Genomic DNA, 11,681 nt, shown 5'->3' on the forward strand with positions numbered 1-11,681 from the left:
CTCGTTTTATAGACATTCAATCGGACGGTGTGCGCACACACACACACACACACACAGAAAAGAAAAAGGGGGGGTACGGTAACTATAAAAGGCAGCTGTGCCTGAAACGGGTTGTTTATAACACTCCCTCTCAGACTGCAGATCGAATTCAGTTGCCGTTGCCGTCGTAGTCGCTCTGCATTCTGATCTCATGGAACGTTCCGCTCTCAACTCCCGCGATCGATGGAGACAGCCCGGAATAGGGGCAGCCTCGCGATTCGCTCTATGATGAGAGAGCGTGTGTCAGGAGCAGTGGAGATGGCGGAGACAGTTTTCTCGGAGACAATGATGAGCTCACCCTCACGCAAATGCATAATCCTCCTCCTCCCACAACTCGGAGCCCGCTGTCTCGTCGCCACCAGATGTAGATCCGTATGACGACACGGACTCCGAGTGTGGGAGGCTGCTCTCCACCGACGTATACTCCTTGTCGTCATCCTCGGCGTCGTCGGAGGCCGGGGCGAAAGCCCGCACTTCATCTGCCTTCTGCTTTGCAGCGGCCAGGCGCGCTCTGTGGGCGTCGAAGAGGGGTGTGGTGTGGGCCTTCATCGCCTGGCGTGTTGCTGATCCGCACGTCTCCCTCACTAGCTTCCCCAACGCCCGCCAGTGTCCCTCCTCTTCTTCAAGCGCGGCCAGCTCCTCCTGCGCCATCTCGGCCGCGTCATACCCCTCCTCCTCATCGCCGGTGGTCGGGGTGGGCGCTGCTGCTGCTGCTGCGGCGGCTGCGACCCCTGCGATGGCGGCAGCGCGGGTGGGGCGGGTGGGGATGGGGGCAGGGTTGAGAAGGGCGGAGATGGCGATGGGGTTGGGGATTGGGGCGGGGTTGAGGAGGCTGGTGATCGCGAGGGGGTTAGGGATAGGGGCGGTGGGAGCGGCAGCGGCGACGGGAGGCTGGGGGGCGGAGACGGGGGGCTGGGGGGCAGAGACGGGGGGCAGGGGGGCGGAGACAGGGGGAGCGGCGCCAGAGACGGGGGGCTGGGCGGTGGAGACGGGGGTTGGGATGGTGGAGACCGGGGTTGGGATGGTGGGCGGGCGGGGCGGGAGGTGGAGGGTGAGGTGCGTGGTGGCTGGGGCGGGGAGGGTGGTTGTGGGGACGACGGGTTTGCCCGGAGGGGCAGCGATGGCATCCACATATGCCTGCGCGCCCACACTTATTGCAGGCCGCCCTGGCTGTCTTGACGTTGTTCACAATGCCCGTTCGCCACGCGGCGGACGTCCGAGCCCCGCAAACAACGCAGACTCCTCCAGGAGCAAAGCAGGAGTAGTTTCGGTCGTCCCTACCCCTCCCTGCTCCAGCACCAGATTGAGTTCGGCGTGGGGGCGCTTTGGGCATGGTTGTTGTCGTTGTTGTCGATGTTGTTGTGTTGTCGTTGTTGTTGTTGCTGTGTCGGGGTGTGGAACTCGGCGTGTGCTGGGGTTGGAAGAAGAGAGCGCGAGGAGGAGGTCTCAGAGACAGGGACCGCAAAAGTAGGTAGGTTTGACAGTATTTTGACAGTGTAGGCATATAATAATGACGTCTAAATTTACATATAATGACCCTTATAGACATTGGAGACACTGGAGACAGTCTCTCTTCTATGCCTAAGTCTGCCTGTGGCCACTTATTGCGAGCAGAAGCTGGTGCAAGCGCTGCTGGGCCTGCTCCTGCCGACGTATGTCATCCCGCCGGCGCTCATCGTCGCGCTCCTCCTGTCTTGCGATCCGAGCTGCTTCTCTCTCTGCGTGAGCTGCTTCTCTCTCTGCATCTCTCTCCTCCATCTTTGCCATATTCTGCTGCTGAAGAGTTGTGGCAGCAAGGAGAAACTCGCGTATCATTCCCTTGCCTTGCTTCTGGGCCAGACGCCCTCGAGACGCACTCCGCAACGACTTAGGAGGTGCGGAAGATGCCGACGGGGCACTTTTTGCTCGAGACGTGGTCTGCGGCACAGTTAGAGGCATCCGCATAGCTGTCTCTGAGACAGGAGAGCCTCCGCGGTAATAAGACTGATGACTGCCTCTTCGGGGCGTACCAAACGCCACAAGAGAAGAGGCGCCACTATACCCCCCATATGACAACTGTCTCCGAATGGATCTTCCTCATCCTCAACGCCATCCTCGTCCTCCACCACGTCCCCTCCTTCATCCCCATCATCCTGGGTGTCAGCAAGCGACTGCGTGATGTACGAGGGAGCCACAGCCGCATTCCCGTGACCCTCTTCCTCAACGACATCCCGCCATGGGTACCTTTCTTTGTATGCGCCTAACCCCCCTCCGCCAGTCTGCGCCAGCTTATCCCTGGCCTTCTTGTACAACATTTGAATGTTTTTCCATCGTGTCTCCGCTTGCGGGTAAGTCCAGCGCTGCGAGAGTTCATGATCTTCCCATCGGCCTTCAATGTACTCCCGTATGATCTGCTGGGTGTAAGCAGAGTTGAACGAAGAGCCCGAGATACGCGAGACAGCATGCGCCTTTGCAGACTGGTAGAGCTCGCAGAGCGCCATAGTCTCCTCCGTGGTCCAGGTAGTCTGACGTCGAGTCATGGCCTCTTCCCTAGCGGCTTCCCCAGCTTCCCTAGCGGCTGCCTGAGCAGCAGCGTCTGCCACTCGCTTCTCTTTCATGCGGGCTGTTGCCTCTGCCTTTCGGCTGGCCAGCTCTCTGGCGGCTAATGCCTTTTCGTCCTTCCTTCGAGCTTTCTCCGCCACAGCCCTTATCGTCGCTATTTCCTTCTCTCGCAGTCGCTGGGCGTTCAACGCCGAGAGACGGTTTCTCTCCGCCTCCATCTCCTCCGGGGTGTGACAAGGAGCCCTTTTCCGCTTTCCAGGGTTGGAGCAATCTGGCTCTGTGTCTGGAGACCATGCTGGAACGGTGGTGTCGTCTTGGATAAGTGCCTCATTGATGGAGACGGCCGTCGATATGGCTGAAAGTGTCGAGACTGTGGTGGATTCCGTGGCGACCGGAGTAGATTCTCCGGAGACAGCTGGAGACTGGCTCATCTTGCGCAGAGCGAGGTAAAGGGGGTGTGGGAAGGTCCTTTTGGTGGTGTACTGCAGGCCAATAGACACGCAGCAGTGGAGACAGCTCTGGAGACGGATGGAGACAGCTCTGGAGACGGATGGAGACAGCTCTGGAGACGGAGACAGACTTGGACTGCAGGCCAATAGACACGCAGCAGTGGAGACAGCGCTGGAGACGGATGGAGACAGCTCTGGAGACGGAGACAGCTTTGGATTGCAGGCCAATAGACACGCAGCAGTGGAGACAGCTCTGGAAGTGCGCAGACAGCCGGACACACCCGAGACGGCCGGAGACAGCCGGAGACGGCCGTGGACAAGCGTTTTGACCTCAAACCTGCTCAGGAGGTCGTTTGGGATCGAGGGCAGCTCTTGCAAACCTGGCAGAAAAAGCTCTGCCTTAAGGATGCTGAGCTCATCAAACGTAAGCTGATTGGCACTTTGCGCTACGGTGGAGACAGTTCCCGCCAGAATCTATCCCTGGCACTGGGAAGGACCAAGACAGCGGAATGCAACCCTACACGCCGGTATCGCAAGGTTTTTTCGCAGTTTTTGCTTAGAGATAGCTTATCTCGGCCACAAAAAAACCACACTCTTTCGCAAACTCGATCCCAGTAAATTGTGGGCCTTAGCGTTAGGGTTAGCACTCCGCGCAAGGTAACCGGCCTTCCTCGCGAAGAAACTCGGAGGTAGGGTTAGCACTCCGCGCAAGGAACCAACGCAATTGCGAGCACCTCTGTACAGTACACATCCCGCCGACCACCTCCAGGTAACAACAGCAATCCCTCACCCCGCGGCAATCCCTCACACTACCTAAAACAGATCACTCTAAATCCCTAATCCGGAATTTACCCGAGACCTGCTCCCCAGCAACTTCTGTCCAATCCCTCAACTATGTCCGTAGCGCCAGAAACAATCCGCACGATGGAAAAGGAACGTCAGGAACAGAAAGCACCTCTGGAACCGGCGATCGACAACAAGGATTTGGATACCCACCCCACCGATGACGCAACCCCGGATGACTTTGACCCTGAGTTTGCCCCAGAGCTAGATTACGGCGACCATCCCGATATCTGTGCAGATGAGAATGATGACAGCATGAGCGACGATGGGGAAATGTTCCAGCGACAACGCAGCGACAACGACGACAGCTTTGAGGAAGAACAGGAATCACATGAGGGCGACGAGGGTCGTGAGGGCAACGAGGGTGGTGAGGGAGACCAAGACTTACAACGGTGACATCGCTGTGGTATGCACCGGTGAGCTGTAGAAGTCCTGGAGTATGCCATATCTGACACCCCAGTGTCGCTTTAACAGAATGCGAAGCAAAAGCCACTGTGCCCCAGTCAATACCACCGGAGACCACACGTACGCCTTCTTGCTGTGGATGAAGGACTGCGCGGGGGAGAGGGAGATGATGGGTGGTTAGTGCATCTGAACGCACGAAAGGGAAGTAGAAGCATGGTTGCAAGGCACCTACCCAAGGAAGTTACCAACAAAATCACTCGCCGTTTCTTCCCTCGGTTCTCACCCTCCGAAGCCACACGAGGACGTAAGGGAGTCCCTCGCCAGGCTTAAAAGCCGGAGTGATAGATGTGGCAGCGGCGTTGAAGATGCCCGTGGGAGTGAGCGAGGAGTTTGTGTTTAACGCACTGAATGCCCTAAGGATGTGGTACGTCCTTACCGAAATGTCAGCTTTGGCGCCACGCATCTAAACTGTCTTTCCATTGAGCAGTTTAATGAACCGCTAAGCGGGAGTCGCGGCAACCCTCAGTGGCACAGAACGAACCATTGACCGACAGGTCTGGTCCCGACGGACAGACTTGCTGGAAGAGCCAAGGATGATGACACGGCGCCGGCAACACGCTCTGCAAGAGAACGCATCCTCACGGTATTCATCGCGTGGGCAAAAGCCCATGCCAACTCCGGTTCTTCCAGTCTGAACTGAGCGGAATTCACCCGCTACCCTCTCGCTGCCCTCAGTTCCTGGACGTCAACAATCTGAAGGCACGGCGTGCCTATCCTCTTCAAAGCTATCCGTGATCAAGACCATCCACTTCGACTGGGACGGGTTTTTCGTCCAGGGTATGTCTTTGTTTCCTTTTCGCCGCATGTCTTCCACATTCGGCCTTACATTCGCTTCTCTATCCCTTCTGGGATTGTGTGCTAGGCCCGCGGGCTTTGCGTTGGATTTGCGTAGGACTGCCTCAGGCGTTGCTTCGGATACGAAGTATCTTCAATCTCGTAGAAGATACTTCATATGCCAAAGGCACGCCTGAGGCAGTACTCCGCAAGAAATCGCAAGCTCAAGCGCTACGCATCGTGCGACAAAAGCCCTACTGTGGAAGCCTTCAAGAACCTCACCCGGCTGGAACAAGACGTTCTCAGCGAGCTCTTCTGCATCGTGCCCCAATGTCGCCAGACGACGACGACGATGGTGGTAGCATGGCATACCAGGTCATCGTGAATCCGTTCGAGTTCTTACCGTCGTACTGCTTGCTGAAGCGCTTGTTCGAAGAGCGTCTCCCACGTGCAACAAAGGCCTTCAAACCCGCTGCGAACCAGGCTGTCTCACATTCCGTCCTATGCAACCATGGACACAGCCTACCTCCTCAGAAGCGTGCTACAATTACCCGGAGAACTGGGCGCGTACAAAGAAGATTTCAAGAGACAAGACTGGGGCACAGTGTTTGATCTCACGAACGGTCGGGCATTTAAACCCCGCCGGGTGCGTGGCGTGGTCGCCATGAAATGGTAAGTCTCTTTCCTACTCTTCGGCTATCCTACTCTTCTTGAGTCTTAGTGTCTCGGGGTGTCTCGGGGTCTTCGGGTCTCAGGCACTCATCACTTGCCTCATCATAGGGACGGAATGATATCCACTGATGCACACGGAGTGTCGGTCTCCTCAAGAGGCTCATCAAACAGGGTTAAAGACAACCAAGAAAGCCACGCAATCCAAGGCTGCTAAACAAGACGCCAGTCAGGGCGACCTACTTAGACCGAAACATGGATGATTTGCGCTTCGCAAGGAGCATCGTCGTCTGTCGTGACCTCCTCCAAGATCGCACCATGCGGTCCACCTCGAGCCAACGCGCAATGGAAATCGCCTAAGACAACGGGCTGGTGGAATGTCTTTGCGCGTGCGAGAATCAAGTGCGCGGCGCAAGCCACATATCTACAATGCGACCGTTGTTGAATTTATAACAGACTTGTTCCATTCCTTCATAGAGTTTGGATCAGCCCATCGCTCAGCGAACCAGTGACGACATGTGGTCGTGCTAATCGCTTGAATCCTACAACCACCAGCTTCCAGAACGAGGGGATAGAACTGACAGAAAAACTGACAGCACATCTACTCCGCCTTCGCAAGACACTGCAGGCTGCGCTACACGGCGGAGCACATTCTTACATCGAGCGCCTCCTTGTTTACCGTCGTAGCTTATCATGTCTCAGAGATGTGCGTCCCAAGTCTCAGCGAGATGATTCAATGACGTACGCCGAGCTTCACATGTCAATCAAGCGTTCATGGCATTCCAGAAGCCGAGAAAATGTAGCAAAGCTGTGGACATCTAGAAAAGTGGAAGACACTGGCATCAGCCACAGCATAAACAGATCAATTTGAAATCCCACTGGAAAAAATCGAGTTACCGTCATACATCGGTCTGCCCAGCGGTCGCATGGGCCTCTGAAGACGACGAAGACGCAGCTCTGTCAAGGTTAAGCATGCCACGCGCATTTAGAGCTTTCCCGCCCCGATGCATTTTGCTGAGTGGGTGTCTTCTGAGTGGGTAGTAGATGTCCGATAGGAAAAAAAACAGTCGAAAAGTGTCAGTCCCGTCATCGTCGCAAAAAGTTTGTTGATGACAAGCTTCCTCATCGAGAAGATTGTCCTCAATTGACGACAATAGTAAGATGTTCTCAGTAGTAAGATGCAGTAAGATTGTCCTCAAAAGTGTAATTTCAGAAGACGCAATGCAAGGTGAAAAATGGCTTAACTCCTCAGCCCACAATCGTGCGATTTGTAAACAACAGCAATAGAGATTTTGCTCAGCCATTTCGCTATTGACGCCCCCCCGCCCCCGCATTCCAGCGTCCGCCAATATTTATTGGGGGCAAACCCATGGGTTTCCCTCTCGCCCTTCCGTCTGTTCCCCGCTCCCATTTTCTCGGTGTGTGCGCAATAGTATTCCTTGAATACGAGAACCACCACGAGTAGTACAGCTGTTTGCGCAGGCGTCCGACCAACAGTGACGGGTCCCTGTCCGAAAGCCGCCTCACGCGTCCGTGCTCCCCCGCCTGCGCTTCTTCCATCTCGCCTGCGCTTTCCCCAAGAACCCCCTTTTTCGGGTCTCTTTCCACGCACCCACACTACCATTACAACGTCGTTTCTCTCAAACCCCTCAGGCCCCCCCCCCTCTTTCGAGACCAACGCTTACAGAAGTACCCTCTTTCGTCGAATACCACCCAAGCGTTCGTTCGCTTTCAAAGCGCCTATTCGTACCGTTTCGTCTAAGCCGAAAGAGGTTCAAGATTGCGAGTTCTCCTTCAAGGGTCTCTCCTACCGAACCCTGTCTAAATACTCGACGTTTGACATATTTAAGATGCGGTCCTATGCTCGTCGCGGCCATCGAGGCGGAAACGGCTCGAACGGCAACGGCAAGCCAATGACGGCCACCACCACCACTTCACCAGTGGACTCCGGAACACTGGAGGAAGGCCAAGAGACACACCGACTTACTGCGAAAGACGACAACGAGGTGGACATCGCAAGGCAGTTCCAGGAAGAACTTGCGCGCAACTCGGTGAAAGTGGAGAAAGAGCTGGCCATGGCGTCGAAGGCCAGAAGTCAGAGACGAAGTTCGAACGCTGACGCTGGCTCGTTTCGAAGGAGAAGCGTATATGGGAGTCGCGACGCCGCAAACGGTTTTGCAGAATATCTACCCACCACTACGCCCACCCTCATATACGAGAACGAAGATGGCATTGATTCTCTCATTGAAAGAATTCAGACACAGGGTCTCGACTCGGTCTGCGAGAAGCCGGAAGAGGGCGAAGGTTCCAAGAAACGAAAAAATAAGAGGAAGTCCAAGAGCCGCGCCGATTTGAAGGAAGGCGAAGGCACGACTCTGACTCCAGCCCCAGTCATCAGCTCCATCGAGCGGGAAGACCAGGGCTCACCGACAACGGTCGCGATTGCGGCGGAGCCCAGCGGCCACTCGCCACCGAACCGAAAGACGCGGCTTTCCTCGATTTCCCCTCCTCATCACAAGGGCCGCAAATCGGTCAAGGGAAGGGGCCTTACACCCCCAATCCTTTCTCCTGTCCCTTCGGTACACCTGCCGAGGCAGAGAGAATTGTCTTCGGATATTCACCACCTGTCCATTTCGCAGTTGGTCCCTGTGGCACTTTACAGTGCTTTACTGGAAGAGGTACTATCTCTAGGATACAACTTGGAGAACGTTTCTCGGTGAGTGTGCATTGACGTAGTGGCGATCTAATGTAATGCATCGGACGTTTACGCAAGGCTTCACATTCTAGTAAATCCGAGTACCTTGGTTCGGCGGAGAAGAACTGCGCCAATGGCGTCTGGCCGGCATCCCCCGACTGGCGATCCGACCCACCTCAGACAACCCACGCCCAATGTCGCATTCAGCTAACCATGCGAGATGGGGGCCGGCCGTTGTCGGTAGAAGCCCTCCATCTGGCCATGACACGAGCATTACAAACCTCGCAGGCCACCGAGGCCGACAGCCAGGCGTTGCGGGCGACACCAGCCAGCGAAATCTTCAGGGTGTCTCGGGATGTACGAACGAAAGGCACATTGCCATATGTGGAGAACCCGGACCGGTTGTTTCCTCCTCGCGAAAAGGCTGAAGCAAGGGTCGCGAGAGCGGACGTTCTCAGTTTGGACCCGGAGCTTCCCCAGGTATGCACTGGCATACACGAAATTACCAACTGCGTGACCTCAGAAAAGGCTAACCACTTGGTGATTCTACGCAGCTGGTCTTCCTCGCTGCTCGTCTTGATTTCGCGCTGCCGCTGATGAAACGGCTCTGCAACCCGGAATCGGGCTTCCAATGCGTCGGCCTCAAATACGTCAAAGAGCTACGCACCAGCGACGCCGCCCATCTCTTGTGTTCTGACCAGGATAGTCACGAATACAAGTTTGCCATGGAAGAGTTAACCTGTGCGGGGACACAAGGGTGGATGTTTCTGGTTCTTTGGAAGGTGGACGGGTATCGTGAGGCGCATACGATCGTTGGTACGTTCAGATATGGGCGTTCTCTCAAGTTCCATTCATGGTAGCTAAAGGTCCTCCGAATGACTGCAGAAAAATACATGCAATCTTTTCTCAGCATATCCGAGACCACCTCGGCTCCGGCATTAGGGCGTCGCCGGCGTAGGGAGAAGGGTGCCATGAACGGATCAACAGCCCCGGCGGAGACGTTGGAGTCTCTAAAGCTGAAGGTGCTTGTTTCCCCCGATGCGAAAACTGCTTATGGGCAGATAACGATATTTTTTCACGACTCGGAGCTGGTACCCAGCGACACTACGAACTGGCCGGATAGGCACTGCCATCCACCATGGTACATGCTAGACCCCCAGGTCGCGAAAACGATGACCGCACATCCTCCGTTTTTGTCAACGGTCTGCATCGTCAAGCAAGAGAAGGTATGTGCCGATGATCTTCGTCTGTGTTTGACATTTGTTGACTCTGACACCTACCCAATCTCAGTTCAGTGAGTTAGGCAACATCCTCATGCGACTCAAGGCAGAGCGTTTTGATATTGCCGGACTTAAGGAAATGCGCATCAGTTTCAACTCGGCCAGTAGAATGTTCAACCCCGCCGACTTTCATGGAAGAGTCACGGAAGACTCTAGGCAGTCATTTATCCAAGAATTGACGGCCGGGCCTGTAATCGTCATGCTCCTGGAGAGAACGAATGGCATCAAGAAGATGCAAGAGTTGCTTGGTAAGCTTCCCTTTGCCTGTGTGAGAAGGGTTATGGTATGATTGAGGTAACGGGACTGACGCCTGATCTTTTGCAGCCGATCTGTCCGCTCATTCCAAGCCCGAATCAAAACCAGCTCCTTTCTTTCGTCACGGCCTCTACTGTTCCATGTCTTGGCAGCAAGGTCGGACGCATCGTATGACCCTCTTCTCCGAAGGGCCTACGTGTCGATTAAGGCACGACCGCGAAAATGGCGAAGTAAGTAAGCGTGAATGGAGGCCACTTTGGACGGCAACTAATTTGGACCACTTCTAGTTTACGCAGACCCTCAACCCCACTGAATTCGTGACCGAGGCGCCTCGTTACCCGCGCACATTGATTTGCAACCGACAGCGAAAAGGATTTTTTAACTACGTCAGATCTCAACGTGAATACGGAGCGCAGCCCGAGCCGCCACTCCTTCCGCAACCGGAACTTGCGTGCGTTACACTTCTCCCAACAACCCTTACCACTGGAGATACTTACGAGCTATGGGGAATGGTACTAAAACGCCTATTTGCCCCGGAAACCCCACCGGCAGTCAAAGCGGACGTTTCGGAAGTGGAGGTCGCCCTCCCACTACGTTGTCCGTCTGCTGGGCGATCGCGGAATAAGCGTAAAAATCGTTCGCAACAGAAACGGGCAGCGGTGGGAAAGGCGGACCCTTTACCTCCGGTAGTGCTGGCTCCTCCGTCAGATGCACACACGGAGACTCCCGTCACTGTGCCACCCCGCATCGTGGCTACCAAGTACGTTGTGTGCGGCGAGTCAGCGGTGAAGGAATGGAAACGGTGGCTTCCCGAATCATACCGCCCGGACGGCGAGCAACAATCACCGGTTGTATCATGGTCTTCGCGATTGGAGAGCGACGTCGGGACTACAGATATATCCGATGATGAGAATGCACCACCATGGGACCTCGTAAGTTTGCTTTCACACCATTGTCACGGCATGACGTTCGGTGTCGGCCCTAATCTCCCTTCTGCGTCTATTCACCTTATCAGATGCAACGCGGTGCATGTCTGGCTGTCGCTTTGGAAGTAGATAGCGCCGAACGAGTCAAAGCTATCATCGATAGCCTGCCCGAACACCAGCGCCGTTGTGTGACGTATACCACGACGTGCGCTGAGGCGTGCGGGCAACTCCCGGTATTTTTTGGAGAGCTTTTTGACTCCTTCTACAAGATCGTATTGGAAAAGCACGAAACCGCAAGCGCTCCTTCCCTGTGAAGCGGGAAAACAAGCGATGGGTTATTGAACGGAAGTAGTAGTGGTTATGAAGAGTCAGAGAAGAGAAGAAGTCGTTATAAGGGGTATCCGTACGTAGGCCACGCGCACCATTGACATGTAGTTCTCATTGGCACCTCCCCAATGAGAAAATTTTGAAGCGCAATGTGATCTTGCCATGGGCCTGCAAACCTGCGAAGCTTCAAGAGCTCTCGAAATATCGCAGTCATCTTTGCTGCAACTGACATGGAATCCGCCCGTAGCTTCGGAGGCGTTGTCCTCATCCTGGTTCCCACGCTTGTCCATCAATTGCCACTCTTCGTCGACCGGCCCAATGAAATGCGGTGAACGAGCGCCAACACTGCGAGAAGCAACCTCTACGCAATGCATCATATGGCTATGCATGCGGGCCTAGACGTAGGCGGATAGGAGCG

General features: G+C 55.2%; 2 protein-coding genes across 2 annotated transcripts; both read left to right on the forward strand.

Moving 5' to 3' along the window:
• Positions 1-3,923: 3,923 nt before the first annotated feature.
• EV422DRAFT_506381 (uncharacterized protein) lies at positions 3,924-5,902 on the forward strand (the record flags this gene model as incomplete). Its single annotated transcript, XM_053068557.1, has 9 exons — positions 3,924-4,239; positions 4,347-4,397; positions 4,423-4,453; positions 4,479-4,654; positions 4,832-4,957; positions 5,013-5,114; positions 5,230-5,559; positions 5,633-5,783; positions 5,833-5,902. 9 exons carry the CDS (start codon positions 3,924-3,926, stop codon positions 5,900-5,902), a joined length of 1,353 nt encoding a protein of 450 aa, XP_052925316.1.
• A 1,361-nt stretch (positions 5,903-7,263) lies between these two features.
• EV422DRAFT_56927 (uncharacterized protein) lies at positions 7,264-11,185 on the forward strand. The gene is made up of 8 exons (XM_053072745.1): positions 7,264-7,552; positions 7,631-8,496; positions 8,568-8,955; positions 9,030-9,291; positions 9,361-9,701; positions 9,766-10,003; positions 10,080-10,240; positions 10,298-11,185. Exons 2-8 carry the CDS (start codon positions 7,631-7,633, stop codon positions 11,063-11,065), a joined length of 3,024 nt encoding a protein of 1,007 aa, XP_052925317.1. The 5' UTR covers positions 7,264-7,552; the 3' UTR covers positions 11,066-11,185.
• The last annotated feature ends 496 nt before the right edge of the window (positions 11,186-11,681 follow it).

Source organism: Fimicolochytrium jonesii (assembly GCF_025526975.1).
Source record: "Fimicolochytrium jonesii strain JEL569 chromosome Unknown EV422scaffold_12, whole genome shotgun sequence".
Taxonomy (NCBI): Eukaryota; Fungi; Chytridiomycota; class Chytridiomycetes; order Spizellomycetales; family Powellomycetaceae; genus Fimicolochytrium; species Fimicolochytrium jonesii.